The sequence below is a fragment of the Myiozetetes cayanensis genome, unplaced genomic scaffold (genome assembly GCF_022539395.1).
Source record: "Myiozetetes cayanensis isolate MyiCay16 unplaced genomic scaffold, myiCay2020 scf40, whole genome shotgun sequence".
In the NCBI taxonomy this organism is placed as follows: Eukaryota; Metazoa; Chordata; class Aves; order Passeriformes; family Tyrannidae; genus Myiozetetes; species Myiozetetes cayanensis.
The window spans coordinates 1,141,600-1,167,208 of NW_026087632.1; the positions used below are offsets into that span (position 1 = coordinate 1,141,600).

The 25,609-nt window shown below is 44.6% G+C and overlaps 1 protein-coding gene across 7 annotated transcripts in view; it reads right to left on the reverse strand.

Moving 5' to 3' along the window:
- Positions 1-25,609, reverse strand: part of FGD3 (FYVE, RhoGEF and PH domain containing 3) — a 93,540-nt gene that overhangs the window by 23,822 nt on the left and 44,109 nt on the right. For 4 of the 7 annotated variants that reach the window (XM_050330273.1, XM_050330271.1, XM_050330269.1 and 1 more), the window contains exons 2-9: positions 23,081-23,251; positions 16,947-17,115; positions 15,252-15,849; positions 8,470-8,559; positions 7,335-7,471; positions 6,258-6,414; positions 2,495-2,633; positions 1,651-1,709 (exon numbers count right to left, since the gene is read on the reverse strand). In XM_050330273.1, the coding sequence (XP_050186230.1) occupies positions 1,651-1,709; positions 2,495-2,633; positions 6,258-6,414; positions 7,335-7,471; positions 8,470-8,559; positions 15,252-15,849; positions 16,947-17,115; positions 23,081-23,251 (1,520 nt within the window). Of the gene's footprint in view, positions 1-1,650; positions 1,710-2,494; positions 2,634-6,257; positions 6,415-7,334; positions 7,472-8,469; positions 8,560-15,251; positions 15,850-16,946; positions 17,116-23,080; positions 23,252-23,343; positions 23,398-25,609 lie in introns of those variants that run through there. The other 3 variants (XR_007630671.1, XM_050330268.1, XM_050330270.1) reach the window with 1 other exon arrangement.

Sequence of the window (25,609 nt, forward strand, 5' to 3'; positions counted from 1 at the left end):
TACATATACCCAAATATATGCCCAAACACACCTCTAAATCATACCTCTACCTACCCATAGATTAAGCCCGAATTTCAGGTCTTTACACACTTTATTGACCTCCATTTGACCCAAGAATGTTCACCACAAATATGTATCACAGCAATTCCTGCCCTAATCAGTTCTTCTGACCAATTATTAAAGAAATGAACAGTTAAAAAAAAAAAAAAAGCCACCAAAAAAAGAAACATACATTCAAACCATTAAAATAAACACACTGCAAACAAAATGGAAGGTGGGAGATGTGGACTAATAACAAGTCCACAGGCAAATGACCTAAGCATCAAAAGGCAGATTTTTCCACCAAATGGGAAGATGAGCAAGAGATCCTGCTAATTTACAAACAAACAAGCAAACAACCAACAGTGAACTTCCCAAATTGTTTTTTTTTTTTTTTAATGGGGAAACTAGAACACCAAGAATAGACCCGAAACCTGAGGAACATCTGCACTTCTAGGATAAATCAGATTTGGAAGCATGATTTATTCCTTCTACTGTACCACAACAGGAGGAAGCAGCCAAGACTTAATTCAAACCTCCCCTAACTTTTGGAGATTTTGCTCCAGCACTCTCTTTCCTTTTGGTTTGGCTTGGACCTCATGTAGCAAAATTATTACAGCAGCCTTTTCCAGTAGGTTTTTGTGTACAAACAGAAAAAGCATTCAACACAGAAAGCCACGAGCTGGTACCTTCATATTCCTGCTGTCTGCAGAGATACTGCACACAGCCCCCAGGAAGAGAGTTTTTAGAGGCCTCCAACCAGAAAAACTTCCACCAAAAAACACATCCTTATCGAGAGAACACACCAGACTCAAACAGAAACAGATGGTTTCCTCAGTGTGTTTTCAGACACACTGAAAATACACAGACATCAGCTGGTTACTGCCCCAGAGCAGCCACAGGAAACGTGGCCTCGTGGGGTCCCCCCCGGCTGGGGAGGAAGTAGAAGTCTGAGAGGGAAGGGAACATAAACCTTGCACCCACAAATGGCCAGTGGGTATTAAGCTGGACACACAGCACCTCAGATCTATCAAATACAGAAGGTCCTGAGACACCTGGGTGCACCAAAGGGATAACACCTGCAACTATAAAGTCCATTAATTTAATGGTAACGTGCTAGAGCTCTTCTACAGGTAAAACACGTGCTAATGTTCAAAATATCTGTGGTCTGGCTGCCCAGCTTCCGAAGTGCAGCTTTCCCAAGCTACTGACACATGCAAAATGCACACTCAGTGCATTTAAGATGAGCCAAAATCAAATCAAAGCAACCTTCAGTCTGCTGAAGACCTGCAGGAGTACAAAACCAGTGCGAAAACCCCGCAAGGACACCTTGTGAATGGACCTAACTGGAATGCTTTCAACGCTTTTCAAGGAAAAGCAAAAAATGACTTTTATGAAGACCTCCTTTTCCAACCCATTAGGTCCTCAAGTACAAAGGAAGTGACATTTAAGCCCAACAACACACAGTGACTGCATTTACAATGAAGAGAACTCAAAGAGCCCGACTGACAGTATTTGAAACACCTCCCCAGCCTACTGTACTGAGCCTGTTGCAATGAGAGACTGTCAGTTCAGCCACGATCCCAACTCCATTCTGGAGTTGCTACTCACCATCTTCCGGATGGCCGCGTTGGAATGGTTCGCTGCCGTCGAGATCAGCTCCAGCGACTCTGCAAGAAAGGCACCAGCAGTTATGCATTCTCTACATTACATCTGTTAATGGCACCATGGTTTTGTTCTTTTTTTTTTTTTTTCACCTCCCTGATTATTATTTTTTCTTCAAAGCTGCTGTTATAGACACAATCACTTCAGCCGACCCGTGTGCGTTTCAGGTTTCACCCTTCTTTCCTAAAAGTCCAGATGAGCTGAAGTGCAGCAAACCCCACCTTCTAGGAACCACCTACTAAAAGTTAAGGCTCACTTAGGTCTTTGCAAGCATGTTTTTAAGACTGTTTTCCTAGAACAGGGCTTGCCTGCTCACAGTGACGTGGACCCCGTTTTGGCTGAGATCAAAAATTCCTCAAAACCAAGAGAAGTCCAATTCTCCCGTTTCTCTGTGTTAACAGAGTCTAACTGGCTTTCCTGGCAACAAATATACCTCTAAATACAATACACATTTAAAATCATTCTTAGTTTCTTCCTCTGGCTTTTGCAAGGATGTCCTCTCTCTTTGTCCTTGGCCACACAACGGATTAAACAAAAATGCCAGATGTTCTACCAGGACAAACTTCAATATATAGTCACTGCCTGTTTGCTGCTTTTGTTCCTAGAGCTGGCACCCCAACCCTTTGCTCCTCTACTCCAAAAGCATTCAAACCCCCTTTGTTTGGCAAAAATTTGATTATTTCAAATCTCCATTTCTTCCACAGTGCTTAGGGTAAGTATCTGAACATGTGAAGAAAAAACTGCCCAAGATTTCATTGTGCTAATAAGGCAGAGAGGAGTTTGTATGTACTTTCAGCATCTTTCCTGTCTGGAGATTCTTCTGGAAGTTTCTTTAAATAGTCCTTCAGGAGAAGCTCGTAACGAGGAATCCTTTGCACTGGTTCAAGCATGTGATGCTGTAAAGTCAGGTTTCCACACACCTCCTGTTTCTGTAACAGAGAGAAAACAAGCACAGGAGGGTTTGGTTTTGTTCCTGCCTTTGGTGTTAAACAGCAAGGAAAAATGTCCATTTACATAAACCAGAGGAACACACAGGAACTCCCCAACCATCATGGCATGACAGACTCATTAGGATGGAAAACACCATCGAGATGATCAAGCCCAAACATAAACCTAACACTGCAGAGGCCACCACTAAACCCAAGTCCTAAAGTGCCACATCTACACATCTTTCAAACCCCTCCAGGGATGGTGACTCCACCACTGCCCTGGGCAGCTGTGCCACGGCTGGACAATGCTTTCAGTGAAGAAATTTTCCCAATACCCAATCCAAACCACCCCTGCTACGACCTCAGGCTGTTTCCTCTTGTCCTGTTCCTTGTTCCCTGGGAGTTGGAGAGCAAGAAGGTCCCCCCTGAGCCTCCTTTTCTCCAGGCTGAGCCCCCCCAGCTCCCTCAGCTGCTCCTCATCACACTTGCGCTCCAGACCCTTCCCCAGCTCCGTTCCCTTCTCTGGACACACTCCAGCCCCTCAAGGTCCTTCTTGTCCTGAGGGGGACCCAAAACTGACCCCAGAACTTGAGGTGTGTGCCAGCAGATTCTGTGTGTTTCCTCACAGGCCCAGGAAAGCTCTTGTCACCCCCCTGGCCCTGTGTAGGTTGTTCCCCCCAGACTACCCAAAATCAGAATGCCCCTGGGGATATACTGCTCCTCAGAGCTCACTGTAGGAGCAGCAGACACGCTGCTCACACCTCAGAAAGGAGGAGCTGCCTCAAATTCTACTTATTTTTCACTTGACCAAGAAGTGGGGGGGTGGTGGGTGAGGCAGATTACGCTAAATATCACCCCATAAGGCACCAAAGTGCTCTGCCTGCAGTGGCACCTTATGAAAAACAAACAAACAAACAAACAAACAAAAGCCAGGGGATGTTTCTATTTAAAAGAGAAGGAGAAATGAGAGTCTCAGAACGAAGCAGTAACTTGCTTTAGAGCACACAGGAAGTTCCTGCTAGCGATGTAATCTGACTCCACAGCAGCACAGTTAACCACATACACACACACATATGCTCCTCTCCACGGCATTATTTTCACATCAGCTCACTAACGTGGCCTGTTCTAGTGCAAACAGCCTCTCCACAACCACATTAGTTTCAGCTGCATTTCTCAGAGAGAGGCGCTTGTTTCAAGTATTTGCAATTTCCTCAGAAATATTCCAGCCCACACCACTCTGCTGACTCGCTCTGTTCTCACAGCAAAGCCTGCAGATAATGGCATGGATGTCTGAGAGGAACATACTGGCTCTCCTTCCAGAAATCCAAAGGTGTACATTTACTTTCAAAAATATCCTGTCACGGTGTAGCAGGGTGAGCAGTGTTTCTGCTTAGGGGAGCTGAAGTGAATTTATCATCTCTCAGAGTTTTACAGCACCTTGTTTCCCAGAAAAATACAAGTGGGATGGAAAGAATCAGAGATTTCAGGGCACAAAACTGCATACCATTTAGCACTTGGATTATATTTCCAAATCCACTTACTATAACCTTCTCCATGGTCTTTTTATTTCTGCAATAGGATGAACCTTAGCACAGGACAGCAATAGGGAAGCAGAGGAGGAGGTCACTTCAAGGCCCAGCCAGTTGTATTCACATGCAAGTGCCCCCTTCTGAAAAGGCAGCACTGACAAAATAAACTGTTCCAAATAGGAAAAGGTTCATGCCATGCAATTTTAAAAGTTTACAGAGTTCACACTGGAACAGTACTGACTTTACTAGGGGAGAGATAAATGTTTATTCTGTGTTTAATACACGTGAGAATACAAAACACATACATAGAATATATAATATATATATTAATAATATAAAATTATTAATTAGATATTGTATATATTTAAAAGTGTTTATATGATGGCGTAAGGAGAAAGTTGACAAACCAAAAGCCACAATAAAACTCACCACCTATCAAGTTTTGGGCCCAGCAGGTAGATGTGAACTGAACAGCTAAAAATCAACTTGGTAAGTCAGAGCCATCCACTTATCAGTAACCTGACTTTTGCTTCCTGTTTTCCCTGGTTTACCATAATTAGTAACTGCGAATGTCTGGTGGTGGTGGGAAGGGACAGGTGAGTTTTGGGGAGGGGAGATGCCTGTGCTGTAGGGAATGCAGTCCCAAAGGGATTGACCCCACAGAAAGCCGTGGATATGGTTTGGCACAGGCTGGAGGCAGCAAAACACTGCCCTGCTGTGTGTGCAGGCTGAGTGCAGGCAGAAGAAGGGGAAGGCGAGGCCATGTGGAGCAGCAGCGTGGCAGGAGGGGACCTCCCCCAGTCTCTGCTTCCCCCGGCTTCTGTCTGAGTCACAGCCCTGAGCCTCCACACAGGGCCTCTCATCTCCCAGCTTGCTGGGGGATTACTTGATTCCTGACAGCTGGCCCAGCCACAATCCTCCCATTTAGGGCAGGCAGCTGTGCTCCCTGCTCAGCTTAACCCACTCCTTGCCAGCCCTTCCCTTCCAAAGGGCTGGATCTGCTTTCCCAGGGCTGGCACAGGGATGCTCTGGAGCCTCCTGCACCCCTTCAGCTGGCCCAGGGCCCGAGGGGAATAGAGTGGTTTTACAGACACACCAGCATAAGCAGAGCCCTTTCCCTCTCCCCAAGCAGCTTTTTGTATAATTATGAGAATACACAGGAAAATCCCTGTTAAGCATCCTCCTGTGGAGCTGTGATCCCAAAAGAGGCTGCACTGCAGCCTCTCCAGGAGCCTCAGGAAACCCAGACCAACAGCACATGCTGTCAGTGATACATGCCCAAACTCAAACACATCCACCTCAGAATGAAAATGTACTTATTAAAGAACAATTTAAATTAGTAATGAGGAAGACAAATCAAAAAGAGTCAGAATTGCTGGGCCAGTGGTGAAGTTTCCTTCTGTGACTTCTGACACTCGTCTTAAATCACAGAATCATGGGATGGTTTGGGTGGGAAGAGACCTTAAAGACCATCCAGTCCAACCCCTTTGCACTAGAGCAGGTCGCTCCAGCTTGGCCTTGGACACTTTCAGGGATGGAGCAGCCACAGCAACTCTGGGCAACCTGTGCCTGGGCCTCCCCACCCTCACAGGGAAGAATTTCTTCCCAATACCCACTCTAACCCTGCCCTCTGCTACTTTAAAGCCATACAAAAAAATGAAATTAAAATCTTGAGTGGAGAAAAGCTACCTATGTGAAAAATCTGTGTCACAGCGAAAGAGAAGAAAGAACTGCCATTAAAAAAACTGTATTTTCAGTACTAGTGTGGTATTGTCTTGTAGCTGAACAGTGGGAAACAAATAAACTCACACAAAGAAATGAGGATCTCTCAGTCCTGGTTATGGTCAGGACACAGTTAATTTTTTCCAGTAGCTGGGGTGGGGGGACATGGCCATGACCCAGAGGTTATTTGATACCATTCCATACCATTCCATACCACCTTGTCATTGCCAGGGTGGGGGGAAAGGGATTCTCTCTCTTGTAGGGGGAGAAGCGAGGTGTAGTTTTGGAGTCTTGGTGGGGGACACTAAATTGGGGAGCACCGTTCCCAAACCCCGACAATCTCCGAGCCTCATTATGCCAGTTAACAACATACCTGTATGTTCTGAACAACATCTTTGAAGGGAGAGGACCTCTGCATACACGTGTTCACTATGTCCATTGCCCTGTCAAAGTTCTTCACATACTCTCCATACATCTTCAGGAAAGGAGCAAGTTTCTGTAGGATATCTCCCAGCCGTGGGTTGACACTCCTGGGAGAAAGGGACAGGTAAGGAAAGAAAATCTCTGGAAATCAAAAGTGTCTTCAGAGAGAAAACACAGCTGTAAGACTTCTACAGCTGTCTCCCACATGCACAAGCACTCAGACACATGTGCAATCAAGACAGTCAGGCTAAGTTTAGTTTAAAGTAATTCAGACATTAGCCCAGATGAAACCTCAAACATTAATCCTGATGTACAAGGGATGGTATTTCTGCCCCCACTGTCACTCTCTTTAAGTGAAGGGCAGAGATTCAAACTGACTATGCATTGTTAAAGGAACATTTATATATCCCTTCTGCCCAGCACAAAATCTTGTGGGGAAACTTTCACATTTGGACTCAGCCAAGAGAGATGCAAGCTCTGGTCTTGTCTTGGTCACATAGGGCACCTAGAAAGGTCAGCACTACTTTCCTAGATCTGACTTACCATTAACTTTCTACCCATCACTGCACTTCTGCCTGAACTACAACTTAACAGAATCACAGAATTATTAAGGTTGGAAAAGACCTTAAAGATCATCAAGTCCAACCTTCAAGGTATTACAGTAGCCAAATTTTAATTGGTATTTGAAAATATTTATTTCGTCTACGAGGCCAAAACAAGCAATTTCATTCCTTCCTAGTGCTGCAATTTCATAGGACTGCAGTAATAGGAGAGTTGGGAATGCAGTAAGGAAAACAGCTCTGGCAATACTTTGGACTGAAAAAATGTATTCTGGAAATTTTGAGTGCTCAGATCTATTCCTGAAGTCCAAAATGCTTGAGAGACTCCCTACTAATGCATTAAATAACTAATGTATTAACTACTAGCACTAAGCAATTAAAAATTTGGACTCAGACTAGGCTTCATGGTTGCTATAGTTTCCTGAAAATGTATTCTTATTAAAGTAATTGCCATGCCAGTTACCCACCATTCTTGTGTAATTCTTGTTTTGAGCTCAGGGAGAAGAAACTGTCCATGGAAACAATAGATGGAAGAAATGTTTGAGAAGATGCCCGTTATCACTTCAGATGAAATCCCTGCTTCAGACAACTTAGTGCAAAAAACCTGCAAGAAGACAAGACAGCACCAACATTTATTTACCAAAACCAATCCCAGACACGCTGACTTTGGATTGTCATTTTGCAAAACTGACTGCTTAGAACAGAGCTCTGGATTTTGACTTGAGGCAGTCAGTCCTTGGGGTCTTTCAGGAAGTTCACAAAACATAAGCCCACTGTCACTCAGACTTAGATTAATCACTAAAATTAGGAAAATATGAGCTGCAATTCGAAGAAGACTGAAACAACTGATAAGATCAGACATCTCCTATTTGGGAGAGCAAGCTGCAAAGAACAACCAGTCCCTGAAGAGCACTTGCTGCTATTTACATAAATCAAAATAAACCATGTGATTGTTTTGTTTCTCAGCAGGATTGTTTGTTTCTATATCCTACAGACTACACTACACTGAACTAAAGGGAAAGACACCCCCCAGATTTCTACGGTCTAGAAACAGAATCTGCTCATGTAAAACAAACACTGTAAGTCTTCCCTGGAGCTCCTAAAGTCAGAGGGTAGGGGGCTCTTGAAGTTACAGCTTCTATCAGCATTTCTAGCCAGGTGACAACTTTATTTTCCCCTTTTTTTTTCCCCCACTCATTTTTAAAAAGCCCTTTGTTAGCAACGTGTCTCATCCTCATTTTCACTTCATTCCTGCACATTCCTTTTTCTTCTTTTCTTTGAGATAATTATAGAAATGCCTGAGCTGTGTGGACTCAACTCAGTATTTACGGGGAAGGAAGTTCGGACTTGTCACAGCAGTTTTACTTCATCCCCACGTGTAAAGATGATGGGCAACAATTACAAAACACAGCAGTGCCTCTTGTGCCCCTGGGATTTCCTCTCCCCATAAACCCAGGGAGGAACCAAATGCTGATGGTGTCTGTATCTTAAACTGCTGCTGCTTTCCCGTTCCCCTTTCTGCCATCCCAATCCTCTGGCTCGACAGGAGACATCACTGCTGCTCACTGAAAAGAAAGGGGAGTTAATTCAAAAGGCAATTACCTGGTCCAAGAGATGGAGCCTTTTAACATAAGCTTCTTCCGTGTGGAGCAGCTCATTGGCGATGTTGAACAGCTTTTGGGGCTCTGTACACTGAAAAAACCGATCACAAGTTACAGTCAAGTTACAAGTTACAATCCATCTACACCTACACCCCTTAAGTTTCATCAGTTGTTCTCTTTTCCATTTTGTCAGTGGCCAAAACCCCTGCCAGCAGAGGGGCCTGGAGTGAAGGAGGTTAACACATTTCAGAATCTGCTCTGTGTCCCTCATCAAAGGATCACTTTGCTCCAGAGACATTTTTAAAGCTATTTTCTGAAGGAGCACTTGGTAATGCAGTCAGTGGCTGGTCAGGACATCACTTGAGTTCATTATGGTTTTATAAAAAGAACCAGAAACATCCTCTAAAAACCTGGAAACGAGTCTAGCCTATTTGGAAAATAAGGCACTGGACTGTAAATCAACTGTTCTCCTTTTTGGACTCAGGTCCTTTAACTAAAAAGAAAACTAGAAACCAGACTGTTTGGCCAGATTTCTCCCCTGGCCAGCACAGCATTACTCTCCATGGCATATTTCTAAGATTTTTGTGCAGCTTTAAACACAGGCCAATTCCCTGGAAAGAATTTTCAGCAATGTAACCCAAATCGCTCAAGTGAAGTCTTTCATTAAGCTCATTTAAAAATATAAAATGAGAAAGGACTACTTAAAAACCCTAAATACAGTTATAAAGCACTGACTTTAGCCAAAAGCTACACAGACCCTTAGCTCTCTAAGTGCTTAAAAATACTGGAATTATTAGAATGCAGGCTTTAGCTGTCCAACACTCTTTTTAAGGGTTTAAATGCCATGCTTACAGGTAACCAACCCAGTCCAGAAATGGAGGGTTGGCTGGTTTGTGCTCAGGAATACAAACAAGGAAAACAGGCAGCGAGGACCATCAAATGTAGGGAAATTTCACTGGGCTGGATCCAGAGGGGGGAAAAAAAAAAATGAGATGAAGGTAAGAGGTGTATAAATGATTCAGGGAACAGAGAGCACTGACTGGGCGCAATTAATCACCGTTGCCACGGGAAAAACTAAAGGGCATCCAATAAAGTCACCGAGGTGCTGCTTCAGGAGCTGCTTCCTCAAGCCACACAGCGTTGCTGGGGGTCACCTTCACGCAGGTTCACAAAAGGAACAGACAAATCCACGGGGGGAAAAATCCAGCTGCAGTCTATTAAACACATGGGGCTGTTTCCAGCTCAGGAAGCACCTGGGCCCCTCACCAGCAGCAGTGCTCCATCCCAAATGCCTGTCTCTGGTGCTTGCATTTGGGGCAGGGATTCTAGACACATCACCATCAGATCGTTAGAAAATGTTAAATAAATGCTCTCTTTACGCTTCTTCAGCATCGCCTTATTTTGTTCCAGAACAAAGCTGACAAGAAAAATTTAAATACCCGCCCCAAACACGCATTTAGGCAAACTGCAGTACAAGTGAAAGACCTCAAAGGCTTCCCAAAGCAAGCCGTGAACTCAAACAAAGCAGACCCACAGTTATCCTACGGGGAACGAGGTACCACGTGGCATGGAGCCCCCCCAACTCCACAACACAAGGATTATTTGAAGGAAAGTGAGCAGCTTTTCTGCATCTGAAGCAGCATCTGGCTTCTTCTGAAGCCATTCCTCTCTTTCCAGGCGTGAATCTGGAGATGGGCAACCACGCCACGAGTGGAGTGTCCACGCAGGCTCCGTCTGCTGCTACTGAAATATTTCACATCAACTCAAACCCTCTTCTAAGCTATTCTAACACTGTACACAACATCCTGCTCTGTTTGTATTGTATTAATATTTAGGGGAAAAGAAAAAAAACTCAGAGCACAGTGAAGTTCTCAACTTGTTACAAGCAAGGACATCTTATTACAGCTCACACAGAAGTGCCCTGCTGGCCAGTCAAACCCAGGAACTACGAGGATCTCCCACTGAGAAAGAATTTCTCTGCCAGTTTTGCTGGGCACAGAGGAGCACCCAAATGAAAGGTGGCACGCCAGCCAGCCAGCCCATCCTTTGAGTTGTCTGAATTCAGAACTTGAAGAATGTTTATTTCCAACAAAATAAGTTTGTACTCAGAAGTAAATCTTTACATAGCACAGGCGCTTTTTAACCTCCTGACCTTCACCATCTGCAATTCAGTTTATATTTCAAAAAAACTTGCTGACATCTGCTTAAATACCAAACAAGGGCTGGACAGACTCTCAGCTTGAGCTCAGCTTTACAGAGGGATTCTATCTTCAGTTGCTATCTCTGCTAGAGCCAGATAGGCACATATTTCAGACTAACTTGCAACATATTTGCCTTTCAATGGACATAACATTTTAAATGAAACTGCAGATTAATTAAATGCGAGGCAGTCCCACTCTTCTAACCTCATTTTGTGCTGTAGCAGCACAGCTTTAACAAAGCCTGAGCCATCACTCAATTCACTAGCAACAAGCTATTTCATGGCCTGTGTTTCTCAGGGAGAAGTAAACCGAATTTGCAAAGCCAGATGTGGAGTGTACTCTGCTCTGCCCACTGCTCTTGTGGCACAGCCACAGCACGCTCGGGCCAGAACCCCACACCTACTGGAGAGGCTGGATGGGAGAGGCTGGCTGCAGGGGTGACAACAAGGATGATCAAAGGGAGGAGGGAGGTGTCGATTCCACACCACAGGAAGCTCACTCCAGTGCCTGAAGCAGCACGATGCTCTTTCACTTCTTTGTGGAAGATGCAAAAATTCATTTCCAGCTCTAACTGCCCGACAAAACATTTTAAGAGTAAAAGCAAACACCAGCCTGACAACAAACAGAGCCAGTTTCTCATGGAGGTCAGATGCACACCTGGGGGTGCACTGGCAACTCAAACACCCCATTCACAGGCACAGATTGGCAGACAAACTGGCCTGATTGTGCAGTTAAGTGGCCACAAGTGCATCACTGCTTCCTGCGAACCCCCTCGCCCACGGGGTAGGGCTGGGCCAGGGATCCATGGCCTGGCTGTCACAAAAAGCAAACTGGGAAAATCTGAAGCACATTACAAAGTTTAACACGGGTAAAACTTGGGCAATATCCCACAGCAACCATTTTTCCTGCAACTGGTGTGCACAACCACATTCAGTCGGCATCCTTCTGACGAGGGGCTCTCAACAAATCCTGCTGGGACAGTGCTCAGGTTTAAAGCATGGTTATGCTCTAAAACCCCACCAGTCAGCCCTACAAAGAACACAGAAAGTCCCAGAAAATTTATAGACTCCTTCCTACTAAAAAATGCTGAAAACAACACAGAAAAGTTATCCCATGCTTGTCTGTCTTTGTTGCACTGAGATCTCCTTTTCCTTGAGACACTTAAAAACAAGGTGGTGATGCTAACAGGTTGAATTGTCTCCACCAGCACTGTGACCAGAACATTGCCCTGCACACATTTTTTTCAGAATATACACGGAGATAATCTCATCCACAGGTCTGACTTGCAGCACTGCAGGCCAAATATTACAACACACACCAGACAGTGAAATCAGAAGTGAAACTCCAGCCACGTACAGGCAGAATGCAAGCTCGTGTCAGTGAGTGCACGAGGCCCACATGGGACTCCATTGTTACTATTCACACAGCAGGAAGCAGGACAGATGGAGAAAGGCATTTTTTGGTGATTATGAACGAGCATGTGTTACTTCTGGTGAAAAATACCTAAATAAGAAGCTATGGAGCACTGTTACCCCTCCCAGAGGCGTTACTCAGTGCTTCCAGGCAGCCAGGAGAAGCCTTGGGTATATGACTTTGGAGCATGACAGCCCCTCAGTCTCACTTTCATGTCACTTCTTTTCTTTGCAATCATCAAGGTTAATGTGCATCAGCTCCTGGAGCTCCTGACATTTTCAGAGACGTTATCAAAATTAATAAGCTCCCCTTGTTCATTTTCGTTTTGATAAAAGATAACTGGAAACCCCCGTAAGTCCCTCCTGAGATTTTAAAACACATTTTTCCAGTAATTCCGTGCTAATAGTGAGAGCTGTAAGGCTGGTGCAGACTCCCAAAGGAAGCCACATCACACTGCAGAGCTAAACCGACTAAATAAAACAATACCAGCCACGTATCAGGTAAGGTTACTTCCTGAGCCATGGGCTGTGTGGAAGCTCAGGTGGAGGATGGAGAGGTATCTGCAGGAGAAAATCATGTTTATTCATGAGCTTCACTTACCCTGATACCCTAGGAGTTACTGAGCCATCATTAAATCACTCTGCAGCTGTACTTCTCATGCATCCTCCTCCATCTACAGCAACTTGCACATTTAACAGGAGTGCTGGTTACCCCCGTGGTGCAGCTGCAAACCCTGGCACCAGGAGCAGGAGGGGGGATGCAGGAAAAAGGACACTGGCTCCCAACATAAAGCTTTCTGGAGGAGCTGAGGTCTCCCCAGCTCTCAATCCAGCAGCTGCTGCCAACTGAACTCTCCTCTCTTCCTTCAAGCAGGGCAGGTTTTCTGGGAAATCATATCAGGTTTGTAAAGGGTGATGTGAAACTCCGGCCTGAGGATAACCATGGAACAAGACAACTTGGAGTCACACCGGCTCTCCTCGCTGGAAGCTACGGCCCCTCACCCCAATCCTGAATCCTTAGTGCCCCAAATCTGCAACAGAATCAAAGAGGAGAGCAGGAAACAGCCTCAAGTTGTGCCAGGGGAGGTTTGGATTTGATATTAGAAAAAAGATTTCTTCGCTGAAAGGGTGGTCAGGCACTGGCACAGGCTGTCCAGGGAGTCACCATCGCTGCAAGTGTCCAAAAAACATGCAGATGTGGTGCTCAGGGACAGGGTTCAGTGGTGGGCCTGGCAGTGTTGGGGTAATGGTTGGACTTAATGATCTTGGAAGTCTCTTCCAAGCTTAATGATGCTGTGACTTTACATAGACACTTCCCATGGGAATCCATTTCGCACTTGAAACAGGAACTGGCTCCATGCTGTGTCCCCAGAAGAGGGCACAATCCTTACACTGAAGGAGGCAGTGGCTCTCTCAGCCTTCCCCCTCCACGTGGCTGCAAAAACAAGGTGACCTGGTGTCGTTTGCTCAGCCTCCCAACTGCCTTTTGGAAGGGGAAATCAACTTAAAACGCAAGGGAGAACCTGCATAAATGCACCTCAGGAAGAAGAGCAATACAGAACACCAAAACAACCCAGTCTCCCTCTGGAGATACCTCTCTCATAAACTGGTCCAGGGAATTACAACCTCAGAAGTCTATGTTTTATCAGCATTGTTTCATACTATATGGACACTTAACCGAAGGAACAGGACTTAAAAACAGCCATCAAAGCTCTGATGTCTTACAAAACATTGGCATTTGTCAGCAAAGTACTTCTTAATCGTTCAGCACAGTGTTCAGCTTTGGGTTGCCACAGCTGGTTTGATCCAGCACTGCAAACTGTAAATTTAATTACCAGATTAAAGATCTCTTAATTTAATGTATTTTATTTTCCAGGAGTTGAGACTTATCCTTATGGGTTCCTTCCAACTAAAGAACTGGCCTGTTGCAACTAATAACCCGTCTTTTAAACAATATTTCAGTTGCACAGATTATGGATATAAAATAATTAAAGCATGTCAGAGTATGTGTGTGTGTGTGTGTGTGTGTGTATAAACAAACCCTTGTCCAGCTCTGAGAGACAGAACTTCGTGCACACCACAGACCCATGTGCCATTTTCATCACTCTTCTACAGGCACCGGCTGATCTGACCCAGAAATGGCCACATTTCCCAAGGGACAAGCTCTCAACAGACACAAACTGTGATACACTTGGTGATTTCAACAGAGCCACCTGACCTGCACGAGCTGAGGTGTGGATGCTACGCTTCACCTACAGTTCATTTGTTGCAAGTGCTCATCATATTCTTTAAAACACCCAAAATCCAGTATATTAACTTTAGTGTCATGATGGCTGAGGGACAAAAAAACCCCTAAACCCAAACACCTCCAAATAACAAACAAAAAACCTCACCACACAAAAAAGCGAACATTTTGCAGAGATTTTGCACGATTCTGTTTTCTTTTTCTGGAGAAATTGAACCCATTCTATCAGCACTATTTCTAAAAATAACTGTCTTGCTAAAAAGATAATCAAAGGAATCTGTCATTAATCTTATACAGCTACAGTAAATACCTAACAGCCTGGACTGCATTATTCTGGAATCAAAGAAAATCTCTTCTAGCTACAGTTTCCTGAAGAGTCATTTGAGATAACTACCATCAAGACAACTTCACACTCAAGAAGTAGTCACACCAATAAAAGCACAGGTTTGAATAAAAAAAATTATAAATTCTGTGTTAGACAAGATTTCAATCATGCCTGTCCTACTCAGATGCAAGGTCCTGGCCCTGCAAGATGGACTATCCAACCAGCCCCCCAAACATCACAAAACCCCACCAAAAACAACAGGCTCTAACAAGCTGAACCTAGACAAACCCAGACAACGAACACAAGGTGTGAGTCCTGACCTACAGAAGTATTTAAATTTTAACAGCTTACCTCTGGCTGTGAGGGATTCTCTTATATGAAACCTTTTAAAGAAAGACTGGGAACCTTTCTAAAAGGTACTATCTAGGTCAGGAACAAGCTAGGATCTGCATCAGGCAGGAAATAATGCTGACTGTCACGACCCTTTGATGTAAAACCAACCAAACAAATAACCCAAACCATGTATGAAAGTGATGCAAGGGATCTCTCACCAGAGTCAGGTTTCAGAGCACTTACCAGCAATGAACAAAACTCCCTTACCTTGTTTACATCCAAATACTCTAACTTTGGCACTTCTGCTGTCTCCTGCTCCTCGCTGCTTCCTTCATCAATGTCACTGTCCTCGTCCTGTGTGGAGTCTCTCTTCTGTTCTGCAGAGGAAGGTTTGGGGCCCTTTTTGTCAGGTTCCATCTCCCCTGGGTTCCCAGCCACGCTGGGTTTCTTCTGCTCTGCCCCTTCTTCGCTGGGGAACGTCTCTCCCGCCACGCTACAAGAAGGGCTGTCAATGCCACTGTCTCTGTTGGGAATTTTACTGTTCCCGTTCAGTTCCGCAGTTGAGTCTTTACTGCCAAGCTCTCCGGAGGGCTCTTTGCTCCCCTCCACAGCAGTACAGTCTTCATGGCTTCTGTTCTCACCTATGCTGAGCTCTTTAATTTTCATGATGTCTGTGCTGGTTAGGTCCGTGCTGCACGGTACGGCGGGCTCGGCCTCATCCGCTTCAGCTCTGTCAGAGCTGGAAGAGCCGCTGGAAGCCACAGTGTCACAGTCACACGAGCCCGCCTGCTTGGATGAGTCCAGCCCAGGCTCCATCTTGAGAGCTAAATTTAGCTGGTTTCTTTGAAGAATATGTACAGGTTGCCTGTGGGTGAAGAGAAAGCACCGCAGTCATTCACGTCAACGCTCAAGAGGTCTGGCTGTGCTTCGATTCAAGTTGTATTTCTTGCACCCCAAGGACAATCCCAGCAGGGCAAGTATGTGCACGTGGCAATAATAACCATCACCCAACAACATCCAACAAAAACACAACCACCCTAGCCCCAAATTCCACTGAAATGGCCCCACCAGGATCCCAGGCCTTTAGTGCTCTCCATGTTGCCTTGAAGAACAGTCTGGTTTGAGGGTCTGGGGAGGGAGGAATCATCCTTTAAAAGAAGTATTTGGTTGTGGGCTCGTTTAAACAGGAACTCTCATTCTTTAGCAGAACCAAGCCTTTGGGGCAAGGTGTTTTCTGCCAGAGAGGATGTACTGAAGCTCAAGAAGGCACTAATTTTTCTCTTTGAAAGACAGCAAGTTCACTCAGGTGATAACACACTCCAAGGCACGGTATGGTGCCCCTGTTTCCATCTCCCTCTTTATGAAAAAGAAAAATAAAATTACTTTGCTCCATCAGGCACGTTTAGTTCTCAGAGAAAGTTTTCCTATGTTTGTAAACTGAGCTGGTTTTACAGCAAAATACGTATATTTTATCCAATTCACTGTCACTCATATAGACTGTTTCAGAGGAAATACTGTTCTACATGACATTGTTTCACAGTACACTGCAATTTAGCCTCCAAGAAGCAAGATCTGATGTATATTGTATCTCAGACAGAAAGTACGATTATTTATATTACAATAATCAAGTCCCTATGATGTAATTCCCTATCAAGCCAACTTTCTGAAAGCAGACTCTGGGCCACTTGTCTCTGGTACAACCTTCCCAAATTCAGCAGGCCTCGAGCTCCTTAAGCACAACTGTGCATTACAAACTAAAACTCACTGAAATACAGCTTTTATTAAAAAGACACTGCATCCTCAGTGAAGTTTTGCACTTCCAACAGAAAACATCCCAAGAGGACTTTCTGTGTGATCATTACAGTTAATGTTTTCTACTTCTCTACTGTTTTCTACTGTTATATTCTAAGTTAAAAATGCAGAAAAGGGAGAGGAGAGCAGATCTCGCACAGCCATATTTACCTAATGCTTTCGAATTTCTCAATGAGCGTGTTGACTCCTGCCGATATGGGTATTTCTTCTTCTCCAGGTGCTAAGCTCCTTGACGACTTGGGATCAGCTGGCAAAGGCCGGGACGGCGCAGGAGGAATTCTTTCCTGCCCAGGTTTGAGGTGAACAGGCTTAGGAGGTACTAACAAAAGAGAAGGGAGAAAACGGGAGGGTAAATCTCCATCTTCTTTATCCTGAACTGGGAACAAAATCCAGACCGAGGGGAATGCATTCTTCCATCGTTCTCCACAGACTGCAAGGGTGCAGGTCCTGAAGTGCTGCTTACACCAGAGCAAGCTGCTAAATAAAGCTGGTGGGCTTCTACCTGGCGTTTCTGCAGCTGGACCAGCCGCGCGAACAAAGCGAGGCGCTCGCGGAGCTGCAGCGCTTCCTCGTTACCAAACAGGATGCACGGCTTACGTTTCGTGCTCACAAGTCTGCTCACCACCCCAATCACACCAAGCAGCTTCCCCTCCCATGCCTTCTCAAAACTCAGGCACTCTTGCTGAATCTCTTGCACTGTGAGAGAAAATGGGGGCTTGGGTGGGGAACGACAACCCAAAACGAAACCACCGAAACCCAATCCCAGCGTGGATCTCGGTGCCTTGTGTTGGCTTGGTCAAAAACGCCACATGCAGAACATAATGGCTTTTCTTCCTCTCCCCTTCTGCCTCCCCCCTCTCTTCTGTGGTGCAGAGTCTTCACAAATTTCCTTCCTCTTTTGATTCTACATGGGGTTGCATACGATATAAATAAAACACGCGTTGTAAGAGCACACACATTCTGCCTCAGGACTCATGGGGAAGCCAAGGCACAAAGTTTAACACAACATTGGGAAAAAAGGGGCATTAAAACGTAACATCATTTAAAAAAATTTATCCAGGCCTTCCATTGATGGCAGAGTAAATGGTTTATCACACACAAGCAGTAACCCATTGTGACAGGGTCCCATGCTGTCATAGTTTCATACAGGGAGATAACTCCCATAGGTAGAGCTGACACTGAAAGGCAGGAAAAGTGACTGTGGGATTGCTCCCAAAGCACACACTGCTTGGAGAAGCACTGCCAAGTGTCCCCTCCAGTCTAGACTATCCACAGTAGACATGTTAAATGAGGGAACTCTAACTCTGTGTTTTATTAAATAACATCTTGGAGAACAATTTCTTCCAGGCATTTCCCAACTTTTCGATGCTCCATGAGGCACATGTGATCAGCACTGTAATGGAGCTTGAGTTAGCAGCTGTTCTGAATGCCATTTCAGGGTTACTTGCTTTAGGAGATTAAACAGAGGCACATGCACCTGAAAAGCCAATTCCTGTTGTCCCTGCCTTCCAGAAGGCTCTGCATCTGTTCCAAGCTCCACATCAGCCCAGATGTTCACCCTGCTCCAGCAGAGGGAGAGCTGCCATGGCAGTCCATAAACAATCATCTGAGGTCAGTGATGAAGGGCTGAGTGTAGGTCAGATTATAAACTCCCCACGTTACTGAGTTTATTTCAGCACGAAACAAAAAAACCAAGCTGAAGAATCTGAGCTTTAAGGGGACACTTCCTATTAGAGGATCGATTTGATCAGTCTCCAAAAATATCTAAAATTCCTACCTTCAAATAAAGATGTTACAGTCCAATTCTGAAGAGACCTCCACAAACCCTGTCTTACACAGGAATTACAGGGAAGAGGGAGAAGAAAATCCTCCTGCACATAACACAGGATGGTGGAGCTCTAGGTTTTACTCACCAGGTTTTCATGTGCATACCATGTGACCAGTGAGTGTCTGGCCATGTTTCTCCTTGTAAAAACAAAAAACAACCTAAAAACAACTATCCATGCAGCCATCTGGCCCATGAAGCCAGAAGAGGCAAGCTCTGGGCTCCTTGCAGAAGGTGCAGAGTGCAGCAGGCAGGCAGGTCAGAGCCTCCCCCACACACCCCATTGGGTCCTTCAGACCTGGCCCTGGTCCACAGCACCCAAAGGTTCTACACTAATATCAAAGCCTTCACACTGGGTGTCACTGCTGTCCATGGAAACATTTGATGCCTTTCCTGTTAGTGGATCCACCTGAATCACCTGAGACAACATGCTCTGCACTGGACTGAAAGGAAGCCGGAAGACACTCTTGTTAATTCTGAATTTTTACTTCCTGAAGTTATGTTGAGAAATGGAGACACCAGGATGCAGGCAAAGCCACCGACCCTACCAAGGACTACTCACTAAGGGAAGTTTCAGCCAAACCAGACGTGGTTCATGACCAAGTGCACCTGGGTTGGGGCAATCCCAAAAAACAGACTGAGTGGAGAACATTTCAAGACCAGCCCTGGGGTGTTGGTTGTCAAGATGCTCAACATGCCCTGGCCATGTGTGCTGACACTCAGAAACCTCGGTGTCCTGGGCTCATCCATCAGCATGGGCAGCAGGTGAGGGGCAGGGGGAATCTCCCCCTCTGTTCCATTCTGGTGAGACTCCACCTGCAGAGCTGCCTCCAGCTCTGGGGGCCCCAGCACAAAGAAGACACTGACCTGTTGCAACAAGTCCAAGGGAAGCCAGGAAGATGCTCCAAGAGCTGGAGCCCCTCTGCTCTGGAGCCAGGCTGGGAGAGCTGGGGGTGTTCACCTGGAGAAGAGAAGGCTTTGGGGAGACCTGAGAGCCCCTGCCAGGGCCTAAAGGGGTTCCAAGAGAGTTGGAGAAGGATCAAGGGCATGGATTGAAAGGACAAGGGGCAATGGCTTCCCACTGCCAGAGAGTAGGGTTAGATGGGATACTAGGAATGAATCCTTGGCTGTGAGGGTGGGCAGGCCCTGGCACAGGTTGCCCAGAGAAGCTGTGGCTGCCCCTGGATCCCTGGAAATGTTCAAAACCAGGCTGAACAATGCTTGGAGCAATCCTGTCTAATGGAAGGTGTCCCTGCTCGTGGCAGGAGAACGAGATGAGCTCTAAGGTCCCTTCCCACCCAAACCATTCTGTGAGTCTCCGATTCTAATTAAAGCTTGAAGTTTGCTGCATGGAAGAGATATCAGCATTACAAAGCATTTTCAGGTGCTGCCTGAAGGCTGAAGCCACATGCTGGAATGGTATTTCCCCACTCCTCCTTCTCCTGAGCAGCAACCCGGCTCTTTGGAGGAGGCAGAACCCAACACACAAAATCTTTGCTGCAGAGGAACAAGTGAAATAATGAGAAGCAGCAGGACAGAATCAGAAAAGTCAAAGGCGAGGTTTAAATAAGTGAGAGAAGGTATAGCCCAGGCTTGGCCCTGGGTCTGTAAACCAGCTGGGAATATGGGGCCCTTCCCTCACTGCAAAATGAGCATCTCAGCCTTTGTGTTATTTCATCTCCCCTGGCCTTGAGTTCCTCTCTCACAAGAACCTTCTCTACAGTAAAGCAAACACTCAACACACATTTATTATGGACTGGATGGAGACATTCCCACCCACCATCCCAGCCTGGGTGGGTGTCCTGGGGGCTGTCCTGACTTGCTGAGAAAGCTGGGAGGACCTAACAAAGAAAAAAATCAAGTGGTGTGAGACAGAGTGGCAGATTTACTTACTTTAGTTAAGGTGCTGGGCAAGAGGAGATCTAAAAAAATACAGATGCTGGAGGAGATTATGGAGGTTATCCCCTGGAGAACAAATACACTCAAAGGAAGAATAAATGGCCCAAAAGCCCATCCTTGGGTGGAGGTAGAGAGCTGCTTCTGGAGCTTCAGGTGGTGATGCCAGCACATCACACCCGACAAATCAACAAGAAACAGCCCTTAATGAGGCTCTGGGGAGAGAGCCCTGGGAAGAAAGGATCTTGCATAAAAAAACATACAGAAAACTAAAGAAAGATTTATTGTCTGCACCACACTGTCACAGCTACTTTTTGGGGATATGGCCACCAAGAAAGAGTAAGGATGTTATACATTAAAAATGTTAACTTCAAGAGAGTAATTTCAATAAAAACTTTTGGGTTTTTTTTTAATAAATTTTGATGTTTTCATTTTCCTGGAGAGGAAGTATTGAAGTATTGTATATGAAGTATTGTATAGTAAGTACTCTCCTTTCTTTTCTGTGTATAAAACCCACAGAGCAACAGAAGATCAATGACAAGGGAGAAAAGCCATTTCAAATTTACAAAGCCAATAAAAGTGAAGAAAAAAAATAATTGCACTATCTTCCCTTGCAAAGTATCTTCTGCATTGTTCTCTCCTGTCACACGTAAGCGAATTGAAGATACTTTTTAAAAGCAGTTTTATTTTGAAGGAATAATAATAAAATATATAAAATCATAAGAAATAATAAAATCATTATTTAAAATTCAAGGCAAAGAAGTGTCTTTCAGGAGGATGGCTGCACATCCATAACCAAGACTTGTCCCCTGGATTTGTAGCTTTGGCTAAGCTGGTTCATCCTGGTTTTTAAGTGTCAGATACTCCACAAGAGTCTCATAGGAATTTTCACTGGGACTCCCTTCCCTGGATTACTTCTACAGTGACACCAACATGCCCAGAAAAATGAGTTCTGTCCAAAACAAGTAACAGCAAGAGTAACTGGTCAAGAAAGCATTTCACCTTCGGGTGTTTTATTTCACCTCTTTAACCATTTCCATCCTTTTCCACCCTCATGAGACAGCGGATCCACTGACTCCTGTTCTGAGCTCAGGGCTGTAACGGCAGAGAGAGCTTGGGGGGATGTGAGCAGCAGAAAGAAGCAACAGTTCCTGTCTTGGTGATGGAAATGGATCATATTCATCTACTTGGGTAAGTTTTAAGCACGAACTGAACCAAGCCAAGTAGGCTCTCTCCAACTTTTCTGAAATCCTTACCTATAAAAAACAGGTTAGGTCCTCAGTGACTGGAAATCAGTGCCATGAGTACAACAGCAAGGAATCTGCACCAGCTGAATTCATTTCAGTTCTCAGTGAACAGACACTTCTGCTGTGCCTTTTTATTGTCAGCATTAACAACAGTCATGGAACACCCACTAATTAAACCTGAACAACCAAGACCTCTGGGTGAAAGCTTCATAAAGACACAGACCTTGTGAGATGTTTAAGGCATGAACTAGTGTATTAATTTATCATTTAAGGTCTGCTTCCAGAAGCAGAAAGCACAGTGCTTTCTTTGTTGTTGTTCAAGGCTGAACTGCTTTTGTACAGACACATCTGAACTGGGAGGGGGTGATGGTGCAGCAGCTCAGTGTGTACAACACCAAAACATCATTTTTTTTTGCATGACAATGACCATCTATCACATGGATATGTCTCTTAAAAAATATTCTGGTTTATGAACTTAGTATCTTCTTGGGGCTTACCTTCCTTTGCTCCTAACACCCCTGTAAGGTATTTGCATGCCCAGTTCCCTTGAGGCAAGCACTCATTACATACACAAGGGTAATTAATTCTACAAAGCAGGCAGTGTGATAGCAGGGCACTTGGCAAACTGACATCACAAAGGCAGGCCCCGTGTCATTTCACTGATGGAGAAACATGGAAACGATTTATCCTCTTTCAAGAAATGTACTGAAGTCTTCTTTTTTTTTTTTTTTCCAGAAGCCTGGGGAGACCAGAAGAGCAGCTGGAGACCAGCTGGATCATGCTTCTTCCTAGCTCCTCTTCCACCATGCTCTGGGATTGCCACCTATTTGACAATGAGCTGGCAGGTCTGTGGAAGTACCACAGCCCACATGTGATTGGTTTAGCTCCTATTTCTCATTTTTTAAAATAAATTCGTTTCATTCAGGCATTTCCTGTGGCCACGCAATAAATGGAAAACAGACCAGCTTTAAACAATTAGCTATTATTACCTAAAATACTTTTCAGAAAGATTTACTTGAAATGTAAACAATGTTGCTAAATTCAACTCGCACTTCACAGCCGCATAACAACGGTACAGGAAATATAAAACAACACGTTAAGTAACTGGTTACTGCTGAATCCATTTCTTCTTGAAGGCCTCCCTAAGTGGTTATCTAACACTGGGAAAAATGAACATCATAAAACCCTGCCAAGCCATACATCAGAACATAAAATAACTGTTTTGCCGGGACCCGAATTAAAACAATAATTTAAAAATATTCCACTTTCCGTGCCGCAGGAGCTCGTGCAATTTCTAGAAGGCCGAAGCCACTTGCCTTGGGGTTTCTGCAGAGGATGCATTTTGGCCAGTGGAGTTTTGGTTTTGGGCTTCCTTCCAGCCTGATGGAGGCATTGTGCCGGGCTGACGTGCTGCAGGTCCCCACATGCTTCCACCACCGGACTGGAGTCAATGTGGCATTTGATTTGAAAAGGAGAACAAGGGCAACCTGAGGGAAGACAGGAGAGGAAAAGTCAATATTTATTTTGTTCTATTAGTCCTGAAGAAAATCTGTGCTACTCCTAGAAGCGTATCACTCACCCCAGTTCCTGAGGAAGGGGTGAGCCATTCACTCACAAGTTATTACAGCCAACATATCCAGCCTTAATAATCCTGTCAAACTGACTGACTGCTAAGACAGGCGGAATTTCGGTAATGCTGTCTCTAATTAATGATTTACTTCTTTCATTACAGACACCCAAAAGGAAAGAGCAACTATAAAAGATAAAAACCATTTCAAAAGGATTTCTCCAAACAGAAATGCCAGTGCTGCAGCGCAGAACATTGTTTTACTTGGTAAGATAAACCTAAATTAGGGTGATGTAGAAATGTGTTCCGCATAGTGGGAATGGTACAAGTGCCATTCCTTCAGATTTAATCACTCAAGCTGCATTTTCCCCCTATTTATTACTCCTCCAAACATAAAATATTAACATTCCTTCAAAAGCCTCTGGTCTAGAAGATGCTGTTAAGATATGATCCAGGGGGAACACAGAGAAAGAAGCGATTAATGTGATTGTTTGCCTTTAATTTAACTTCTGTGGGGACTGGGGAAGCAAACCCAGATATCAGCTTTCACGGAGTGGAGACTGCAGCTTTTGATTTGGGGTTTTTTGGACTTGTGGCGAGCCTGCAGCTACACAAAACCCCCGTGTCAGCTTTACCAGCTTGCCATGAGAAGGTTAAAAAAGAGTTTAAAAAGGACTGTGGTTTAAAATTGCTGAATATGAACACACGAATATATCTATGCTTCCGGCAAGACTGAGAAGCGGAAAATGTATCAAATTCAGAAATTTGAACATGAATGCATTAAAAAAGGGGCAAAGAAAACATGACAAACATTCTTCTCACACCCCTGTTTTGAAGTGGGCTTGCTGAATTTACCAGCATCTTGCTGGGGTGTGAGGTGACCTGAATCATGGAGAAAGGATTCATCTAAAGGTGAAAAAACAGTGTTTAGCTTCCTGTGATGTCTTCAAGAACATGGATTTAGCTTCAAAAATGCAACCTAACTCTTGGCCAGATTCCTATTAAGATCAAAAACCTGAAATGAAAAGCCCCTCCATCCACATCAACTGAATTATCCTGGGTTTACACTAATGGTATTAAATCTTTTTGAGTAAATCCACTGGAATCTGAGCTGTGCAGACTGCTCAGGAAGATTAGCTCTGAGCTGCCCTCAAAATGCAGAAACTTCAACTTTAAAAAAGGGCATAAAATATTAAAGTCAATTTTGTTGTCAAAAATAGATTCAGATGACACAAACCTACTTACTGATCTCTGGCACCCAAACATACAGCCCCTGAATTCCCTGTGTGTGGCTGCCAGTTGTTGCTGATGAAGCTTCATTAGCATTTCTACCACAAAATCTACTCTTCAGCAGATCTGAGACCAGCTATTAAAACATCCTTCCAGCTGAAAACAGGAAATTATAAGTACTAGGTTCCATTCAAATATAATTTCACTTATCAGGAGAATGCAGTGAAAGTGGAGTAGATTATTAGAGCAGATCAACAGATTATTGCAAACACATCATCACAGAAAGAGTTTATGCAGATGCCTCAGCTCTGGGTACTGAAAGGTCTCTGTGACAGCAGCAGTGCCACCATGGTCTGGCTTTTTAGGGGAAGGACCAGGACTTCTTCCTTATTAACAGTTGCTCAGCACAGCCAGAAATTAAAACAGTGCACAACTGAACACCCTAGGCTGAGCCCAGCTACTCCCTGCTGACTCAGGATAAGGTACCAGTCACCCTAAGCATTCCCCATTCTTCTTCAACCACTGCCACAAAAAAGCACTGTCCTGTTGGTACGATTCTGTACAGTTTCAAAAAGAATTAAAATCCGGTTCCTTTTTCACTGCTGTGAAAGCAGGTCTGGCCACCTTAACTTTTTACTGTAAACAAGAGCCAGTGGCACCATCACACACCTCTTAGGTCTGGGCTAAAAGCTCTTAAGAGCTACTCATGGTACTGCAAAGTAGAGTGCTTTGATCCTTTTTTTATAAATTCACATACAAGTTTCTCTCTTTTACTACATGATGCTGTCAGGCAACCATGGCACGAGATCCTCCACTGGTAATTACCCAACAAACACGTCCATCTTGCTCAAAATTTAGCTCTGAAAGCTCCAGGACTTGTGCTCAGAGGCATTTGCAGGGTAAATACTTTGTGAAGCCTTATGTTACCTCTCATTAAACAAGAGCATCCAAAGAGCAGTGGGCACACAGCAGAAAATACACAGAAAATACAACAGAAAATAAAGCTGATCAGTAGTAGAAGAAGAACTTAGAAAGCCACAAGTGCCTT